Source organism: Necator americanus, chromosome I, assembly GCF_031761385.1.
Source record: "Necator americanus strain Aroian chromosome I, whole genome shotgun sequence".
NCBI lineage: Eukaryota > Metazoa > Nematoda > Chromadorea > Rhabditida > Ancylostomatidae > Necator > Necator americanus.
Window position 1 is genome coordinate 29,776,204 of NC_087371.1, and position 21,024 is coordinate 29,797,227.

Sequence of the window (21,024 nt, forward strand, 5' to 3'; positions counted from 1 at the left end):
GGGTAATCACTATCATATATCACTCTTAGTTCACTTCTTTCCCACTCGAATGACACCTTGGTTTCTTGAAAAGGGAAAAGTTGCAAAAGTCATCATAGCAAAAGGTTGGGATTGGTGTAGATTTCTGAATTGCTCACGTAACCGCGTAAATATGCAGAGTCTGGCGAAGGATTCGATTCGTGTTGGTTGAACATACAGCTGTCGTGCCATCTCACCAACATACTCGTCACCACAACTCCTGCAAGAAATCAGGTAGATCACAGCAAATCTCAAACAGTCTCCTGCTCTACGTGTGGGACAAATATTACAATTTCGTGTTGTACAGATGGTGCTGTACAAGCGATTCCAAACTAGCTGACATTTTAAGTAGTTCGGTGCTATTTCCACAAACGAAACGGAGCTGATCTAAGTCTGTCCTCCTCAGACACCGCCTAGTCGCAGTGCTTATTTCATCGGAGATGTAAGGGAACCAGAAAGGTATCTGTGGTGGGGGTTTTCAGCTGGCGTACTCGTTCACTTCGGTTCACTGAGCAGAGAGAAAATGAACCAAGATGCTCTTGTTACTAGGCCTACGATACCAATTCGTTTGGCACGTATCGTTCCAGATGCTAACCTGGACGTTTAAAAAAGGAAGACAATTGCCTTGGGGTTTCTCTCTAGTGGATCATATATGTTCGGACTGTCGGTTTAAAGGCATCAACCCACGAATCTGAGGTGGTAGGGATTTGGTAGTAGGGGTAGGGGGTGTGGAATTCGTATACGGGATCGTAGATGATGGGCAGAATCCCGTCCATTTCTTCCTAATTGCCGTAAAAAACAGCCCGGACGATATGGCTTCGAGCGATTCGGCGCGCTATTTTCTACAAGGAGTCCGATTAGAGCGCGCCAGCAGTGTGAACACGCCGCATCTTCCGGGCCGTTTTTTACGGCAATTAGGAAGAAATGGACGGAATCACTCCCCTTTCCATAATCTACTGTCTCGAATAAGAATACTCCACCTGAAATCCGTACCAGCTCAGATTCGTGGGGTGATGCCTTTAACAAGTCAGAACATTTTTACATCTCTGCTTGGGTGTCGTTCGAAGTTCAAGGACAGGTGATTCAATTTTGGCCATAAAGGAAATTACTAAGGTGGCAGCCACTCTCTGCCCCAGAGCCAAATCTCTAAGTCGTGCAAAGTAATTTCCGGACCATCCGATGATATTGCAGTCGACGCACTTCTTGAAAAGAACCATCAATTGTGAGATTGGGAATCCATAAAAATGATAGTTCTTATATTTTCTTTCAGCAGTTCGAACATAGTCCGTATCACAGAGTCATTAGACACAATCATGTAGAGCGCTTCGACGTCTAATGATTCCATGACACAGTCTCGTGTTACGTGTGCTGCGTGCAGGTGGTCTAGGAACACACGGGTGTCTTTTAGATGGGCAGGTATATGGCTCAATACTTGCGCAAATATTGTGTTTAGGAACCACCTTATCCTATCCGTAGGACTTCCTGCACCACTAATTATAGGTCTCACTTTGAATGCAGCAGGGCCAGTGGAGGCCAGATCGTTCATGGACTTGAGGTTAGTGCGTCTTGATAAGGAAATAGAGCACTGGACAGGTCAGTGTTGAGGTGAGCAATGGAAGAGGAAGGAAACTCAGCGGATTTCGCTATCCTAACCCATTCATCGTTTACGAAATGTCACTTTTTCATGAAACAACTAAAGGAGGATAAACGATATAATGAGGCATCTTGCAAGTGTCTTTCTGTTATTGCAACATCCAGCTGGTGTGGGATGACCACAAACTCCACACTGAGTCATTCGCTCTCGTGATCGATCAGTCAACGGTCCCTGCTAGGCGTCTCCGATCCAAAGTGAGCAGTCGCCACGTCAGTGCTTGAAAAAGTAGGGTCAGAGTTTGTCTGTTTAGTTGTGGAGATAATTGATCGTTTAGATTGTGAATTGAATTGACCATTTCAGACTTTGAAGAAGGCGATGAAACGTCACAAAATTATATAAGTACCTCATGTACAACTTATTAAACGACATCTTACTATGCTGAGTTCTATTGAAAGTCAAATTTTTCGATAACAGTGTTGCTGCTCAGATGTATGACCAAAAAAGGATGTACTGGGAGAAGGAGAAAAAAAGGATAAGAAAAAGGCAGTAAGCAATACGACTAAAGGAGAAAGAACGTTCTACATCAGATTCAACGAAGATCCATGGAGGTTCAGCTATTTCACATCAAAGTCAAAAAATACTGCCCATTAGCTTACCGACACCAGCGTGGAAAGAGGCTCCCGGTGATACTCGAAATTTCTTGCAGGACCTGAGCATGGAGTCCACAGAAGGTTCTCGAGAGTAAAGCGGTCGTGTATCGCGAAAGCGATGTTACCGATGGTCCTAAGTAGAACCACAGTAGGTCCTGCAGAGCGATAGACTCTTTCTCGTATCCTTCATATTTACTATCCTAGGACTTCATCCGCTGTAATTTTGCTCGAGCATAGGTGTTTGCGATGTAGATCATGTGAAATTCACTGAACATTAGAATCCCATTCAATCATTGACCCACTCCTCTATGGTTATGTACGGACCATGTGCATGCTAGGTCCTAAACGGAACAATTCTCAAGATTTTATCAGACTTCATCTAAAAGATGGGTTAGGTGAAAAATAACATACATATGATGTCGTGACACTATTTCGGCAGGATACAATAGTCACCGTCTAATTTTTCCCTGCGCAGTCAGATTTGGACACCGTAGCTTATTCTCAATAGCGACGTAATTGGGCACTGTAGTAGAAAACTTGTTTTGGTGTAATACGAAATTCCCTCAAAATATGCAGGTTTAACGCTAGGATGTGCGTTTAATTCTGTTATTTGTTACGGCGCAGAGCTTCAAAGAGAACTCTGACCATGTAACGTTCACGACTAAGACAGCTTAGAGTGGTGTCAAAACGAACCTCGGTGTAGTTGTGTAGGCTGGGCTCGAAGCGGCGCGGTGGAGCTAACGGCAGCATACCACGAATCTGAGGTGGTGCGGATTTCAGGTGGAGTATTCGTATTCGGGATAGTAGATAACGGACAGGGGTGTGATTCCGTCCATTTCTTCCTAATTGCCGTAAAAAACGGTCCGGAAGACGCGGCGCCGTATGGGCTGGCGCGCTCCAATCGAACTCCTTGTAGAAAGTAGTGCGCCGGGACATCCGAAGTCTTATCTTCCGGGCCTTTTTTTTACTGCAATTAAGAAGAAATGGACGGAATCACCCCCTCTCCTTGATCTACGACCCCGTATACGAACACTCCACCGGAAATCCATACCACTCTAGATTCGTGGGATGATACCTTTAATGGTTAGCATCGGGATAGGACCATCGGGAGTTGCAACGATGTGTTGTGCTAGGACGAGCCCCCTCTCGGCCCCAACCGCTACGCTCTACCGCATCGCTACGTGAGCAGCCGCTTACATAAATGCACCGAGCTTCATGTCGTTTTGACCCGACTATACGCATATTTACATAGTACATAAAGGGTGCAAATGCTCACAACAGAAGGTCAATTCGCCACAGAACACTAGACGTGAGCAGGAACCTCTGCATTTCGTGTAGAAGAGGGTCCCAGTATCTAGCAAATCACTTATTAGAATTAGCAGTCAAAGGCTCCGTCTATTTTGATAACTCTTTCCTTCTAAGGAGCTTGGCACAAATATTTATTACTATTTATTACTTTGTTAGACCGAGAGCGATTTATTAGAGCTGCTTGAATTCAATGAGCCGAAAACAGTTCCCTTAATACTCAGCACATTTTTAGACGAGAAAAAAAGAATAGAACGGTATTACATCAAAGAAACATCAAAAACATATCAGCAGGGATTTGGCGAAAGCAAAAGAACACAGAACATGCCGATTGATAAAATCCATACTAACAAAAAAGAAACAAACAAGCAAACAACCATAAAAAATTAGCTAATGAAATGAAAGATAAAGTACTTCACTGTGAAAATCTATTTTTAAAATACTATTGGGTTCGTTTATAGGTGTCTAAAGGTCGAATTGAGCTCCTAATGCTTCTGATTCTTAGATCTGTTATGGCTGTTATGTGCTTTCGTTGTGATATATAGTAGGGTCAAAACGACATGAAACACGTACGCAATTGCGTACACGGCTTCTTTCGAGGCGCTTCGGTGGGACGTAGCGGCTAGGAGGGTGGTGAAATCCTTGCTGGCTTCACCCTTCGCTGCAATTGGCGACGGGCCCACCTCGGTTCCAACTGCTGCCTCCACAGCGCCGTTTCGAGCGCGTACGCAAATGCACATCAACTACACTCGTGTTTCTTTTTTTTTTGACCCGACTTTATTTTTTTTTTTTTTTTTTAAAGGCATCACCCCACGAATCTGAGGTGGTGCGGATTTCAGGTGGAGTATTCGTATACGGCATAGTAAATTATGGAGAGGAGGGTGATTCCGTCCATTTCCTCCTAATCGGTTCGGTCTCGGGCGTTCCGGCGTGCTATTTTCTGCAAGAAGTTCGATTGGAGCGCGCCAGCCTTGTGCACGCGCCGCATCTTCCGGGCCGTTTTTTTTTCACAGCATGCCATGGGGTGATGCCTTTAAAGCTTTCACTTTTGAAATTTTGAGAACCTCCAGATACATCAGGATTATTTGTGGACAGCACTCGTAAAGTTACACTTTTGTAAAACAGTTATCTCGTAAAAAACGGGTGAATATATTGAATATTTCCGACGTCTTCGTCTTGTTATATGGGTTCCATGCTTGCGGAAAATGTTTTAGGTCCAGCATAACAGAAAATTTGGATTTGAAGACCTACTAGAAATGTGGGGTCATTGGAGTAAGTACTGCGGAACTTTGGAAAATTCGTGCATTTACATTCAAATAACAGAGGTCATTTACTGCACATCCCGGGTATAGGTAAATATAGTAGAGTCAAAACGACATGAAGCATGGTACGGTTGCGTAGGCGGTTGCGCTAGGCGCGACGTGGCGGAGATGGCGGTTGGAATCGAGATGGGGGACCAAAAGGAACTACTGCAATGAACTAGGTGATAGCAGGGTCCCAACCGCTGCGCACCATCGCATCGCTTCGAGCGTTGAGCGCAACCGCCTACGCAAGTGCTTACTATGCTCCATGCCGTTTTATCCGATTATACTTAGGAAAACAGGCTAACACATACACATTACAGTTATATTGAAACTGGTTATCTACATCTTCCCAAAGTCTTTCATCCCAAAGTCCTCCTTCCCAAAGTCCCCAAAGTGATGATCTTCTCAAAGTCTTTCAAAGAGAATTCATCCTGATTGTTATCCCAGTAGAAACTTGGGTGACTCTCGCACCGATGCGATGGAGACAAATGGAACTGTTACTAGTGCTCAAATCCACGAACATCCACGAATCCATCACAAACCCATGAACAACGAGGTGTGATCTGCAGAGTGGCTGAAAAGAATGATCCACTTTTTCAGACGAATAGTTTGAAAAGGTTAACGTGGGTTGGCGGCGTTCTGAAGGTTGAAGGAAGGCCTCTATGTACTCTGCTCAATCCTCCCCTTCCCCTCATCGAGCTACCATTATGCACCTTGTCGACGAAAGACCGTACCATGATGAGATCGGTCGACTGCTCAAGATAAATCCAGATTTTTTTTTCCGAAGATTGCGATCGTGAAAAAGATGAGCGCTAGAGGAATGTGAATACCTCGGCTACACAGAAAACCACAAAGAAGGACGTCGTAGTAAAATAATGAAACCAGGATGAACCAGACGACAGTTGATCTCGGAATCTCTACGAAAATAGAGAATGAAAATATGAATAAAGCGTGGGACCTGGGAGTACACAGCTAACACCTTCACAGAGAGCGGAACCCTACGAGAAAGAAGAGACTGAATAAGCTGAATAAGGCTAGAAGTTACTGTCTGCGATCCACTCGCCCCTCTTCTCGATCCTATTCACCGGCGAGAAGATTTTCACTGCTGAAATCGCCCAAAACTTCCATTAAAGATAAAGATTATTAAAGTCATCCAGAAAACCCTGCACTCAGACGCGGACTCTGTTTTTATGTCGGGATGAAGTGGCTCACATAGGAGGGTCCCGCGATGCTCATCGAGATGAAGATCAACTATAGTCGAGTCAAAACTACATGAAACTCGGTGCAGTAGCGTATCGAGGTAGGACCTTCGCGAAGTGCAGCGGTGAGTGGTGCTAGCAATGGTGCCCCCCCCCCCCTCCCCCTCCAATACCAGGATCCTAGGCGCTGCGCTAGACCTCCTCCACCGCTTCAGAAGATGCACTTGCGTGCTGCAGTAGGCTTTGGCTGTTCCTAACGGTTCAAAGTCGAGCACCACCGACAAGAACTTCCCCTGGGTTCTGCGGTAAGGACCATTTAAATCCCTTATTTAAATCCGTTGGGCTATTCTATGTGGAAATCTCTCCATTAGTGAGTCTCTTTCTCTTCTTACTAAAATTTGAAAGCGCTGTCTAAGCTCTTTCAGCGAGAGTAGAGGAAAACTTGCGGAAATATATGCAGCCTATGGACCAGTTTGCTACCAAGCATATCGAAGGATGCATCAAAACCAGATAAGACCATCTCAAACAGTATTTTGATTTAATTTCGGCTAAATTTGATATATTCATACGAAGCAGCTGTCGAGAACTACTTTTTAGCTGTAATCTAACCAGGATACAACCAGTGACTGAAAACGAAGTAAAGTCCCACCGCGTAGACGTTTTCTGTGAACCAGCGAGGGCGAAAAGCATCCTAACACATGTGGACTTTTCTGTCCCTCCATAAATGTCTGTAATATGGAATTTAGAAATTTGTCGTTAACGGCAAATTCTTCATTCCAGCCCCAAAGCCGTCGGAGCTTTGATAGAGTGAGTTGGAATGGGAATGTTCTCGAAAGAAGAGGAAGGCAATACTACGGCTTAATGGTCTATGCTGAAGAGATTCTATTCGATGAGTAGTTATGGGCTGAAGCGTAGCGCAATTGCGTAGGCGTGCGTAAGCGGCGCGGTGAAGATAGCGGTTGGAATCGGGGTGGGTGAATAGTTGGTTAGTTCCACTCATCCCGGCAGTCAGAGTGAGCATAGCGATGCGTCCTACCTGCTACCGTAATCGTTAGTTCAACTGCTTCGTTTCGAGCGCAACCGACTACGCTACGATTAGTTTTCAGGTCATATTGACCCAACAATAACGTTGCAAAACGTTCTAGTCTACCGTATGAGACAATTGTACGTACTGATATCCGACCGCATCGTATTAACACCTTCTGCAAAACAACCATCTTATCATTTCAAATGTCCTCTCTACAAGTTGTCATTTTTACCTATTTACGTATCTATTTTATATTTATCTATTTTATTTACCTGTTTATTTATTCACTTATTTTTCACACTATTTATTTTGGTTCACTTCGTGATATTTTTTCACTAACAATGCACAGAGCAAATTTGTTTCTATTTTGGTGTATAGGGGTAGAATTTTTTTTGTCATAGAAAGTTCCTGTGTTATATGAAAACCTGAAAATAAGGTCCACTTAAGTCAAATGTAAAGAAAAAAAAAACGTTCGGCAAATTATTTAAAGTTTTTGTGAAAAATGTTAGGTTAAATATTCTACTTTTTGCTTTCATGAGTATTCATAATCAGAGGTTCATGCACATCGCATGATTTGTGCAGGAAATTAACTGCTTAGGCGTGACCATAATCTCTTCACATTGTTCCTTCACTGGGATCACTGAGTTTGAAGTAAGTCCGAGTTGATTCCGATGTTTATGTTACTGTATGTGGATGCTGCCTCAGTCACATTACCTCCACATCTCTTTCCGTCATAATGGACGAATAAAAAAAACAAATATTTTAGAAGTTACATCTACAACAGAGAGCGGATTAGCTGTACCAAAACAGCGAAAATTATTGACATAGACGTTTGATTCACTTCTAACCGCGATTGTTCCTTTACTATACCAATTCTCAAAGTTGTGTCACCATTTCCAAGTCATTCCGAAAAGGAAAAGTCCTCGAAACTGTCCCAAAAGATAAAGGATGAGGTGTCCGGCGTTAATCGATCCGCTTGGGATGCGCCTACGCGTTCGACTTCAGTACAGAATCGCATATGGTTTGCGAACTCGTGTCTGGAATATACAATGACTACTTTTCGGAGTTAGCTTATTCAGTGTTTTTATCGTTCCAGACAAGTCTAGTATCAATTCATCGACTGCGGAGGGATGGAGGATTTGGTTGGCACTGGGGCGGTCTCGAACCACCGACCGACGGTGCAGTCACAGCAGAAGCTCTTACCGATTGTACCATACTCGCCCCAAATTGTCATAATGCACATATTTCATAAATAACCAGTTTTTTTTTGTTATTTGTATTTGATATTTTATCAAAGTACATATGAGTGACACCTCAACATTTCTTTGAGTTTTTAGTAGGTATTTCTTTAATTCCACTTATTTTATGTCCAGAACTGCCTCAATGTCGACTGTCAGAGACATGGTCCATCTCCGCACATTTTCCGGCCAAGAGAATGGTAAGAAACGGAAAATAATGTTGTAATAAAGGTGAAGCTTTCCCAAACTAATTATTTATGAATTTTTATATCGCTTTGCTTGGAATATAGCCAGGATTGGTATCGAACTTCCTTAATTAACAAGCAGCAAACGTTTCAGCACTACCGCCTTCGTCAGAGCGTGGAAAAATCAAAGCCATCAGTGACTTCTCCTCTCCAGCGCCTCATAACCTCACAGAAAGCATTCGTACGATAGGAAAACTCAAAGAACAACACATCAGCCAGTCCTTACACCTCAATTGCTGAATCTGGTGACTTAACAATGACAAGTAGAGTAATTTATAGGTTTTTGATTGATTACAATTTTGGACACTTTGTAAAAACACATGCTATCCTTCTGCCGATGCTTTCTTATTTTAGAAAAAGTGATTTGAATTAAATTTCACCTTCAATTTCAATTCGTCTCATTCAATCATTTTCATTTTCATTTCATTCCATTTCATTTCGTTTCTTTTTTTTAGAGAAATATGTATTTATTTAGAAAGGGATTTATAAGATAAACTTCCCAACTATGTGTGATACGTTGTACAGAAATCCTCTTTATTGCTATAAAATAGGGATGAAATTAATTAACAGAACGAAAGACCTGTATTTCTTTTGCATCATCCTAATACTTTTCCTTGATTTTTTTTTTACACTTATACCTGTGCTACAATTCTACTTTTATTTTGACATGATTTGCCCTAATTAAGGCCAATGTTTGATTGCGCTACTCATCTCACAATAGGTATCTTGCAGAGGCAGGATAGTTATCTGATCCTAAGGTACGATATTCTCTTCTACTTGCAACTGTGAGACCCAACAGTACACGATAAAAGATAAAATGTCTAGCGTCAATCAATCCGCTTGGGATCCGTCCCCACGTTCACTTCAATTCAGAATCGTTTGAGGTTTACGAACGTGTAACTGGCCCCCACAATGACTTGCGGTGGCTAGCCGATGTGTCAAGTCAGTGTTCTTATCTTCCTAGACAAGTCTGGAACCAATTTATCGACCCCGGAGGGGTGAAAGGATTGGTTGGCCCTGGGGCGGATTCGAACCTCCGATCGATCGTGCAGTCAGCGGAACCTTTTACCGACTGCGCTACATCTCAACAGTAAACTTCGGATTTTCTTCGTTGGCCGGATAAGGCGTATGATCGGATAAATCATGTTCAATTTCACCCTTCCACTCTTCGAAGAGAGCGAATCCCCCGAAATGTTAGTCGTGCCTAATTATAACAAATTCCGGCTCGTGTCCGGCAATCAATTTAAGAAAACAAGTACTGTACCACTATCGTGCTGAGATTTATTGAAAGTCCTACATAGAGGATTTTTGAAAGATTTCTCAAGCGGAACGGACTCTCACGGGTGGAGTCCAGCCATGCCTACTTCTGAACTACCCGTTTGCTGTTCTCATGACCCTTTGGTTAGTGTGTACTTCTGAATAAGGACTTCCTGGATGGAATGAGCGATGTGAGAAGCTCGTCGGTGGCGGCGAAGACGAGGCGAGCCGGCGAGCTGCAACGTCCGCTGGTGCTGACGGAGGGGGATAAGGAGAAGGAGGGAGGGAGGAAGGGGGGAGCACAGAGCGCAGAACGGCGGGGGTATGCGCTGAGGCGGGCTGGCGGGCGGGCGGGCGGACTGACGGCGACAGCAGCAGCAGCAGCAGTGGTTCGCCGCCCGCCGCGCTCGAATTATCGGAAATCCATCGCTCGTGTGTGCGGCACGCTGTCGTCCTTCGTCATCGTGTATGAGCTGCACAATTCCATTGGCTAAGGTGAGCAAATTCTTGGAGTCGGACTACGTTCACGAGCTGTTCCAGCTCATCAGAATGATCGTACGTAGGATCTCGAAGCGACTACAGTAAAAGATTTATTGATCCGGCTACGTAAATAGACAAGTTTGCAATAGCGGGCTGGCTCACCTCGCGTTGTTGCGCGTTGATCCTCTCGCAGCGATGAACCAACGAACTCGAGCTGTTCGTGGTTCACCTAATCGAGGGTCGATCTAAGATCGTTAAGGATGTGCTTTTTTTCCTGACAGATTTTGTGATGTGAAAACTCGAAGACTTTTCCAGAATTCGGTAACAGATCCTGGTATCTCATTTATGGCAAATTCAGTTTTCTACTGTTGGTTTCGGTTCACTTTCACTGCAAGGGAAAAAATGATAAAAACGGTTGCTAATATTTCCCCTAGTATTTTCTTCTCTGTACTAATTTTTGTAAATTGCAAAAATAACACTGGTCCATAAAACAGCTAACTTTCTTAGATCTCTTTAAATAGTCAACTTTTAGCATTCAGTCTTTCAATTTCAACAATATTTCCGTTGCGAGAAAATATGTTTCAAATTAGACACTCTGACAAACAAAACATACTTTTGATAAACAATTTCCAGCCAGTTTTTTTTTTTCGATTTTCCATTGAATTCTATCCTGGATTTTTTTCCTGGAAAAAAAATTTCATACTGTCGTGATAAAATCTACTAAAATCCGGTTTTGAGATCATCAGTGAATTATTTTTAAGATTATTTTAAAATGGTGAATTTTAAAGTAGGAAAAGAGTTGTCGAGAAAAGAATTTAAAAAAATAAATAAATGAAGCACGGTAATTAATGAGAAAATAAAATGGGAACAAGTGTGTTTTGATGAGGAATTTGTTGCCCGATATCAAGTTTCTAAAATATTTTCAATAATTTTCAATATAATATTTTTCGCTCAAATCATTTTGAATTCTGGAATTTTGGATGGATTTATCTCTTGATTAAATGTTTTAACTGCTAAGAGTTGCTATCATTCCCTCAGGTAGAACAACTTGTGGGGCCATTTTAAATTAAATTGATTTCAAATAAATAAATAAAATAAATAATGAGAAAGAATAAAAGGATGAGAAGCGAAATAAAATAACAAATGAATAAACAAAATAGATTAGTTGATTCTAAATAATTTCTCCGTCAAAAGTTCTTTTTTCTTTTTTTTTTTCTTTTTTTTATTTGGATGAACTAAACGAAACCTCTTAACAATACGCGAATATGGAAAAGTTAAGAAAAATTGTATTTTTCTAAGATCTTTAGGGTAAAATAATCATTAAATCCTAACTTTTTTCCAGTTGGACACTCTAAGCCGTCGCCTACAAGAAAGCGTACAACTCCGTACACACAAATATTTCCGTGTTGCCGTACCACAAGCGCTTACCGGGCAGTCATTGGTTGCCCTCGTCGGAGAGAAGGTGTGTGTGTGCTGCTATTGTGCTGTCATTGTGTTGTTGTCATTCTTCGATTCGTCAATGTTTTTTTTTCTTTGTCCGTGATAGTTTTGAGATGTTATTAACTGTTGTTCCCGTTCGTTTCGTTACGTGCGCACCATCACCGTCACATCAATCATTATCCGAAACGAAATTCACATGACATCTCGAAGATTGGTTTTTTTTTGCGGAAATTTCCGAACAGGATTTCCCTGGTTTTCCTATTCGTCACTGTTCAAATTTATTGATTTTTTTCGCGAGAGGTTCGACTTTTGAATTTAAAAAGCCATTTTCAGGGTTACGCTGAAGATGAGGCGGAAGCTGTGCATTTAGCCACCCTACTACTCCAACACGGTTATCTATTCCCGGTTATTGAACCTGCATTGACCGTACGTGATGATGGTACACTTTATCGATTACAACGACCGTATTTTTGGCCATCACATGCAACACAAACGGACAATGTAGAGTACGGTACGGTCTACTACATATATTACTGTATTTTGGTGTCGATTTTATTGATTACTATGTGGATAGCAAGAAATTTGGTTCGAGCGTTTCTTTACTTCGAAATTCTATGCTTTGCATTCTTTAAAATTCAAATCTTCTCAAAAAAATTCTTCAAAAAAATCAAAACCAGAAACTTTAGAAAAGTGAAAATTTATCTTCACTAACTAATTTTATTTTTTTCTTACTCAACGTACAGAAAAAGGCGTTTTGCTGAGTGCTGACGGATGCTAACCTTTACTTTTTTCTTTCGATTTGCAGTCATTCGAGCTTTTTCTGGATACCTGCTGGTTTTTTTTTACATATAGTATTGAGAATAGGTGATCTGTGATGGTATCTGTTGCTCAGACACTCGCTATCTTCCATAACCTCCCCTACTTTCACAATTTCAGTATGTCTAGAAATCATACCGTAAGCGAACCTCACTTTAATTCCTCAATTCTCCTCATTTTTCCATTCTGTCCATTCTTTTTCTATCCTTTTATTCATCATCCATTCACTCATTCATCAATTTCTGCTAAAAATGCAAGCGAACGGCTGCAAACGTACAATAGCCGTTGCGGGAAAAAGAAAGAAATCAATGGATTTATAGAGTTTTTTTCGGGAAAAGCATTGATGATAAACATTTGAAAACGTCCTGAGATCTTCCTAACCTGGATTAGTTGAATTGTTTGACTGATTCACATAATATTTCAACTTTTTCTCATAGATATTTTGATAAAGAGCTGCATATGCGAAGGATTCTTCAGGAGTTCTTAATTTACATTCTTTTCTAAATTTTGCTTTTAATATTGGTGTTAAAATATCCGCTTAAAAAAATGGAAAAACAGTCAGATGCTAAATATGCAGCGTTTTATAAGGGAACTTCTTACAGAGCTTTTCAAAAATTTATCTAAAATTCAAGTTATTCACTTAAATTGTGTAATTTGGTCTTTTAAATAATCTAATAATATTGCAAATATTTTTTCAATTTTAAACGATGAATTGAATTTTGATGATTTTTACAAACTCTTACTTAGAGATGAGCCTAAACCACGCAGTAGCTGTTTTTTTTTCAAATAGGACTTTAATTCGGAATTTTCTGCCAAGTTCCCCCCCCCCCCCCGTAAATCAATTATTTCCTCCTCGCCCAGCCTCCTCCTACTGTCTTCATTCACAAATATGTTGTCCTTCGAGATCGAGACCGTCGCTCGGATTCGTGGAGAGTCGAGTTCAACTCGGTCTCAACTGCCCGTGTTGCTCGTCCGAATGCGGTGGTGGTCTGCTTGTTAGCGGCATCCCACTAGAGCCGACCTGATCAATAGTGTCTGCCAGCATCCAGGCGGACGGGCCCCTCCCGTCCCAGTAGGCTGCTGCCCCCAGCAAAGTCGGTGGTCAGTCAGCAGCCAGCGTCAGCTTTCGGAGCGTGTTTAATTTACACAAACACGCCATTGAGGTCTAATATGGGACCCAAAGGAACCTAAAGTCATGAAAATATCACGTGTATCAGTGAATAGAGGGCGGGTATGGAGCAATTGGTAAGAGGTTCGGCTGCGTGACTGCACAATCGATCGGAGGTTCGAATCCGCCCTAGTGCAAAATCAAGCCTTCCATCGCTCCTGGGTCGATAATTTACCATCGGACTTGTCTGGGAGGATAAATAGGGATATTTGATACATCAGGTAGCCACGGAATTCATTGTATAGGCTTGGCCCAACGTTCGTGAACTTCAACCGATTCTGAATTGAAGCGGACGCCTTGGCGGATCCCAGGCGGATCGATTAGCGCCAAAAATCGCCCTTTATCTTTATCAGTGAAGGGAAATTGTAAGCACAGCTTGGTAATAAGTGGTTAGAAATTTTGAGGAATATTCTTGCATGTTCTTTTTAAGCTCACCATTTTTACCACCAATAAATATTTGCTAAAGGAAGAGAGGTACGCAGTCTGAACACTTTTCATTTTTTTGAATGTCTAAAGCTCTGGAGAAGTTTTTTTCTAAAAAAATTATCTCTTCCACCATCATTTCCAATCGTAGCTCTAAGTTTTCGTATTTTCTGGAAAAAAAAAATCAGTCTATCGCGTTGCTAATCTGTAGTCGAATTCGTATTCAAACTTGTAATATTTTTTTGCTTGTAAAAAAGTTTTCCAGAAGCCCGCTACAAAATACAGACCTCAATTTTATCGCTCTAATTACAAATTCTTAGGACCCCTTCTTCGAATCTATAGTCCACCTTTATTTTTATTAAGTTAATCAAAAATCTTGGTGAACTAAGTCAAGAAGCTGTGTTTTAAAATCTTGGTGAACTAAGTCAAGAAGCAGTGTTTTCTAGGTGTTCAAAATACAACAAAGTTTTTTTCCAATGCGCCTGAAAAACTCAAAATCACAACTTTTGTCCCAAAAAAATGAATGAACCAAATGAAATCCACATGGAACTCGGCTCACTGTATCTAGGGTAGTTCCAAAAAATTTACCCTCAAAAAACATCCGAAAAGCGAAGAGAAAATGTATTATGACTGAATATAAAAGCTCCATTATAGTTAGAAATTGTCCGCTTTTCTAAATTTCTGTTGCCTTTATGGCATTTTTTAGCATATGAATGTGGATTTTTGTTTTTATTAGTGCTTTAAACGTTTAAAGTGGTCTTCTCGCAAAAAAAAAAAACATTTTGTCATCGACGTTTTAAAAAAAACGTAAAATCTGCTACGTGATTTAGCGGACCAAAACCTTTTCCCTTTATTTTTTTTTATCTGGTCTCATTTGATTTTTCTTTGTTCTCCATCGGCAATATTAATGACTACTATTAAATCCTATTTTTTCCCGTAATGAATACTACATTCACTTTGTCCACCGTTTCCTACAAAATAATTATGAAGAGGAAGGGTCTAGCGCAGTTGGTGAGAAGTCCTGCTGTGACTGCACGATCGATCGATGGTTCGGAATCGCCCCGGTGCCAACCAAACCCCTTAAGAAGTTATTAAATTGGTACCAGACTTGTCTGGGAGGATAAAAACACTGACTTGACAAATCGTCTGGCTCCCGCAGGTCATTGTATAGGACAGTTACGTTCGTTCATAAACCTCAAATGAATATGAATTGAGGTGAACGTGGGGGTGTATCCCAAGCGGATTGATTAACGCCGGACACTTTATCCACACACACACACACATTTTCCAGGAGTGCAATGTTTGTCTTCGCGGATACTCCTTCACCTCCACGAATATTTCGTGTTGCTTCCCCTAGCGTACGATTGTGCCATCAAGAGGATTTTTACAAATTTTTACAAATTGCTGACAGCATTTTCCAAAGGTTGAAAAATCGTTATCCCCCGAACGCATGTTATTATGCTTGCGATGGACCCACGGTCATTTTTCGCGCGATGGGACCTCTACTTAACTCCGCCGTTAGGATGGTGGACCACCCATTAGTTGCTCTAGAATGATACGGTCATCCAGGAGCGTCAGAACCAACGACACATTCCGATCGCAACCGTTTACTCCATATTACTTAAGTATGAGTAAAGTCGCTCTGATCAAACTATTCATGAATTTGTGGTTAGAACTTAAAAACCAGGGTTACATCTATGGAAAAACTTAATATCTGCTATCCTGTAATACTAACATATGTCCTGAATTAAAATTTGAAAAATCTTCTTCTTTTTATTCCTTTAGTCTATATATCTGGCCAAGATATTTTTTTACTTTCAAAGAACTAATGAATGAACTTTCAAAAAAGAAAAAGATTTTTGAATTGAAATCTAAGGAGATAGGACTAGTAAAGGTACTTCTACTTGTAATGAACCTGTTTACAAGGATTTTTGAGATCCATAAGAAAAGCAAGAGATCCATTGAAAAAAAGCACATCTAGATTAGGCCAGCCTAGACATCGAAAGAAACAAAAAAATTGTGGCTCAAGGTGAGATATTCGAACAGTATCAATAATTCAAATTATAAAAAATATATAAGATAACAATTAATGTGATATAACAACAATATACGTACATATTAAAAAATATACAGGTGATAATATATGGATAATAATTTGAAAATTTCAAATGAAGTATAATTTCAAATGAAGTACAAGAGAAAATTTGATAACTAAAAAATAATTATGAAAATACATAGTCAGGATGAGAACCAAAAGTTCCTCTCCAAAAGTTCAACCGAAATTCTCAAAAGCTACCGAATTTTCACCGTAAAAGAAAAAAAAAGCCACACTAATTATTTTCCATTGTTCTACGTGCACAAATGCGTTAACATTACCACTGTTAAAGTCATAGATATTGATTAATTGATTCCATCTTTAGCTATCTACCTCAACAAACGCTTACTCAGGAACGAACAGAAGCACGGGCTAGAAGAAGATGAAGCCGAATCATATAACAGGTATGTATTACTGGAATAACTATGCAGGAAAAAAAAACGAAATTTCGGAATCTGGATCGATTTCAGATTCGCCGAATTATTAGGCCATATGTGGGGATTTATAACGCAACAAGCCGAAATGCAACTGAAACAACAGAAGGAGAAGAAAAAAGCTGATAAGGTTAGCTTTTTTTCTCTTTTTTCTTGGAAATTTTCAAAGAAATTTTTTTTTGTCAAAAAGTGCATAAACAAAGAAACCATGGCAGCTATTGAACGCTAAAAGATAGGATAGAAGAATTAAATTTGAAAAGAAATTGAGAAGACGGAACTGTATGGAGTTCCCGATGATTTTGTGGGATTTCCGATTGTAATTCAGTCATGAATAAATGGATGGATGGATGAATGAATGAATGAATGAATGAATGAATGAATGAATGAATGTAATAGAATTATGGCGATATATATATATATAAACTTGACAAAATTGAAGTTTGTTTACGATAGAATCTCACTTTTAGTGAAATCTATCATTAATAAAATCTATGAAGTGAAATGAAAAAATCGTGTTGACGGGAAATAAAAAAAAAGAATAGTAAAATTAGAATTTCAAAAAAGTAAAAAAAAAAAATGGAAGAAAACTAAAATAACCACCTGAGCTGTTTTACTAGTTATTGTCGCCTTAGATCAAATAACTTCTGATGTTTTTGTTTTCAGGTAGTTTATGACTCTGAAGAGCGAGCATTCTGGAGATTACGACGGCCATGTCATCCGGATTTTCTTGAACAACATGTACAAAAGGTTGTTGTTGACATTTAAATGTATTGTGTTATTCGTTATCCTCAGTCAACACGACGATTTCTATTATTTTATTTCCTTTGTTCACCTACTATCATACCCTATTCATATTAATTGTTATGTTCGGCGTTTATTGTCTCATACTCATCAAAAACATTTTTTTCACTTCGGGAAATGTTAAGCAACTTGCGATTGAGGCATGAGTACGCAAACAATAAGGAATTTCCTTCATAGAGATCAATTTTTTAAAATTTTTCTAATATAAATCAAAGAAGTTAACCATGAGGATCAGGACCCGGTGTTTAGGTTGATCGAAGGCTACGAAAAGCTACTCCGCAGGTCTACCGTAATCTTGTGGAACGACTTAAGTTCTCCTTGAAAACTAAACCATGGTTAAAAGCGTTGAAAGCATCAGACACGTAAGTAGGATCAACTTCAGGATTTCAAATGATTTCAGATGTATCCCATTGTAAATCGTCAAATTCCAGCATGGTACAATGGGTAGACGAACGGGTAGACTACGATCCATTCCTCACCGTCCCGCAACCGTCAAATCCATGGATCACAGACGACACAAATTTGTGGACGTTGAACACCGACACGTAAGTAAAAGTTACTAATTGCTGAACAATTTGACTACTATTAAAATACTATTAGAGGTAATAGAAATACATAGAACAATCGTAAAAACGTAAGAAAACGGACTAACTATCACTTTCTTGGCCTTGAGCTTAAACAGACTTAAAAGTGACTTTCCGAGAAATTTTCGCGACCGGGATCTCATCGGTTTTCAAATTAAAGCGTAACAATAGGAGATATCAGGTTGAAAATCCACAGAAGTGTAGGAATTTGAGGAAACGGGAGGGCTTAGGCCATCGCGTCCGCGCAACGTCTGCGAGAACAAATCCGACAAAATACAGTCAGGTCAAAACCATCTGACTTGTCGTGCTACTGCGTAGGCGGTTCCGCTTCTGGCGCGACTCCCCATAGCTCCTATTAGGTGGCGAACCTGAGCGGTGGTACACTCGGGTTAAAACGACCCGAAGCTCGGTGTAGTTGCGTGAGCGGCTGGGCCCGAAGCGGAACGGTGAAGCGTATCGGTTAGGATCGAAGAGGGACCTTTGCTAGTACTATTAATTCCCGATGGTCTGCATTTCCCGATGGTCCCACCTCGATCCCAACCGCTACCCCCACCATCTCACTTTAAGCGGAACCACATAAACACTAACAACACAAGACAGATAGTCTTGAGTAGACTGTAACTTGAAGTCCTCCTCCGCTTCGGGCCCAGGCGAGTTGAAGTGAGGAAGATTTTCTGTGAACACTTCCTTAAAGGAAGTTGCCAACTTTTTATTAAAGGATTATATTGCTTCTGATCCATGCAAATGCTCCAATGTTGTGATTCCGCGTAAGAAACATTTCCGGACGTGTCTTCGTAGACGTCGTGTCCTCAGTCGTCGGAGTTACGGCCCGGCGTGTGATACTGTTTCAAATCCAAGGGTTTTTTCTCCTGGTGTGAATGGCAGAAAGGAAAACCGAATACTTTCATCGTGATATTTATGTAGTAAGCTAAGATCCCTATAAAAAAAGACTACCATCTCAAGTGACAATTCTGTGGCACCTGAGATTGGAAAAATATTTTTCTACATTGAGATAAGTAAGGTATACGTGGACACATTCTATCAAAAACCTTATGGCTCCTTTCCTGATCCATAGCTGATGAATGCTGAGGTCCTCAATTTTCAATATACGTGTTCATAGTTAATTCTATTAGAGTTTTTCCGCTCTGCTCTTGGACGTCACGAGGTGAAATCTGGATTTTCTACCTCAGTATTTCAGGGTCGAAGTGCCGACAGAAAGACGAGTGAAACGATGGGGATTATCGGTACAGGAACTAGTCAAGGATCCCATAGGACGACAAGTAATACATTACTTCCTTCAGGGCAATATCTCTTGGATCGATCGATTGATAAGTGAAAATCTCCGTATTTAGGTGCTCGAAACGTTCCTTGAATCTGAATTCTCCTCGGAGAATATTCGATTCTGGATCGCTATACAAGACTTGAAATATTCTCCAAACGATCAGATAGATCATAAAACGGAACGTATCTACGAGGAGTTTTTAGCACCTGGAGCACCGGCACAGGTACTTTTCATTTGGACTAACAATGTAGTCCTACAGCTAAGGAGCGCCACCGTCAGGTCAACGTCGACTCTCGGACACTGGATCAAACATTGGATTGCCTACAAAAAGCCACAACTGCTTCTACACGACGTCATGCGTTCACACATTCGGAAGAGCACGTCTTCACTCTTATGGCCAAAGACTCTTATCCACGATTTGTTCGTTCGCAGATCTATAAGGTAAGCGAGGATTCTCCAGGAATAGAGTGTTGAAATTGTACTGTTTTTCTCTTCATCCTTAATAAGCACTTTTATGTGAATTCGCTTATAGGGTGTGTTATCTGCCGCTCAACAACAAGGATCCAGACGATTGGGATGGCGAAATTTCATTTTTAACATGGGAGCAGCGAAAAAACCGCAGTGTAAACCGGCGAAAAAGGACGAGTTACACTCGCAAAATTTGCCGAAGCAGCTTAGTTCGGATTCACTGCCGGTCCGTGCAGCACATGCCGTTAGGTGAGTTCAGAACGCGTTCAACTTTCGTCTTCAGACATTCATTTTGGGAAAATCCAACGGAATAAGTTTATTGCTATTAATGATGCATTGAAGGCATCACTCCACGAATCTGACGTGGTATGGATTTCCGATGGCTAAAGACTATATGGGGTTGCAGAAATGGGTTGGGTCGCGCTCATTTCTTCCTAATCGCCGCAAAAAAAAAACAGCCCGGAAGATGCGGCGCGTATACAAGGCTGGCGCGCTCCAATCGAACTCGTCGTAGAAGACAGCTCCCCGGAACGCTCCACGCCTCATCTTCCGGCCCGTTTTTTTTTACGGCGATTAGGAAGAAATGAGCGGGATCCCACCCGTTTCTGCAACCTACGACCCCGTGTAGTCCTTGGCCATCGGAAATCCATGCCACGTCAGATTCGTGATATGCTTCCTTCAAGTTTTACGTTGCAATGTGTTGCCAACCTGGAATAAGCAAATTTTTCTACTGTAATGATCAGCTCAATTATTGAAACTTTATGTACTAACGAAATCATTCGCAATTTCAAAATCAGTGAAACACACTAATGAAGTGGTATTTACAAAAAAAAAACTATCAACAATGTTCCAGTAAAGTACTCAAAGATTGTGGATCTAGTTTATGTTTTATTTTTCAAAGAGATATTACATGATATAATGTGAAACTATAAGCTTTTCTTCTATGATTGGAAGCAAGTCAGTCAAAACTCTAATCAGATCTACAGGCATAACGTGCGCCGGAAATTTTCATAAATAGAATGCATTTTGATTATTTATGCTTTACATCATGTTGACCAACTCTATGGCGAAACCGAGACCTTTGCATATAACAAATTAAACAAGTTATATAACAAATTGCTAAATAACAATTTTTTAAACGTATCAAAAAAATATACAAATTTCAGGCCGGAAGCTTCGGCGGATTGACCGCCTTC

The 21,024-nt window shown here is 40.7% G+C and overlaps 4 protein-coding genes across 5 annotated transcripts; all 4 read left to right on the forward strand.

The window, feature by feature from the left end:
- Window positions 1-49: 49 nt before the first annotated feature.
- Window positions 50-8,349, forward strand: RB195_007273 (uncharacterized protein; the record flags this gene model as incomplete). Its single annotated transcript, XM_064180823.1, has 3 exons — window positions 50-104; window positions 158-252; window positions 8,194-8,349. 3 exons carry the CDS (start codon window positions 50-52, stop codon window positions 8,347-8,349), a joined length of 306 nt encoding a protein of 101 aa, XP_064037663.1.
- Window positions 8,350-8,480: 131 nt separating this feature from the next.
- On the forward strand, window positions 8,481-8,820 carry RB195_007274 (uncharacterized protein; the record flags this gene model as incomplete). Its single annotated transcript, XM_064180824.1, has 2 exons — window positions 8,481-8,535; window positions 8,675-8,820. 2 exons carry the CDS (start codon window positions 8,481-8,483, stop codon window positions 8,818-8,820), a joined length of 201 nt encoding a protein of 66 aa, XP_064037664.1.
- A 1,199-nt stretch (window positions 8,821-10,019) lies between these two features.
- On the forward strand, window positions 10,020-10,331 carry RB195_007275 (uncharacterized protein; the record flags this gene model as incomplete). The annotated part of the gene is made up of 1 exon (XM_064180825.1): window positions 10,020-10,331. The coding sequence occupies one exon, from the start codon at window positions 10,020-10,022 to the stop codon at window positions 10,329-10,331; it is 312 nt and encodes a 103-aa protein (XP_064037665.1).
- On the forward strand, window positions 10,306-21,016 carry RB195_007276 (uncharacterized protein; the record flags this gene model as incomplete). Of its 2 annotated transcripts, none has more annotated exons than XM_064180826.1 (13): window positions 10,306-10,392; window positions 11,660-11,779; window positions 12,091-12,268; window positions 16,585-16,663; window positions 16,730-16,823; window positions 17,357-17,440; window positions 17,744-17,856; window positions 17,926-18,039; window positions 19,277-19,358; window positions 19,431-19,583; window positions 19,640-19,801; window positions 19,893-20,077; window positions 20,995-21,016. In XM_064180826.1, 13 exons carry the CDS (start codon window positions 10,306-10,308, stop codon window positions 21,014-21,016), a joined length of 1,473 nt encoding a protein of 490 aa, XP_064037666.1. The 2 variants fall into 2 exon arrangements, with proteins under 2 accessions (XP_064037666.1, XP_064037667.1); XM_064180827.1 differs by having other exon boundaries at window positions 10,306-10,332.
- Between the last annotated feature and the right edge of the window lie 8 nt (window positions 21,017-21,024).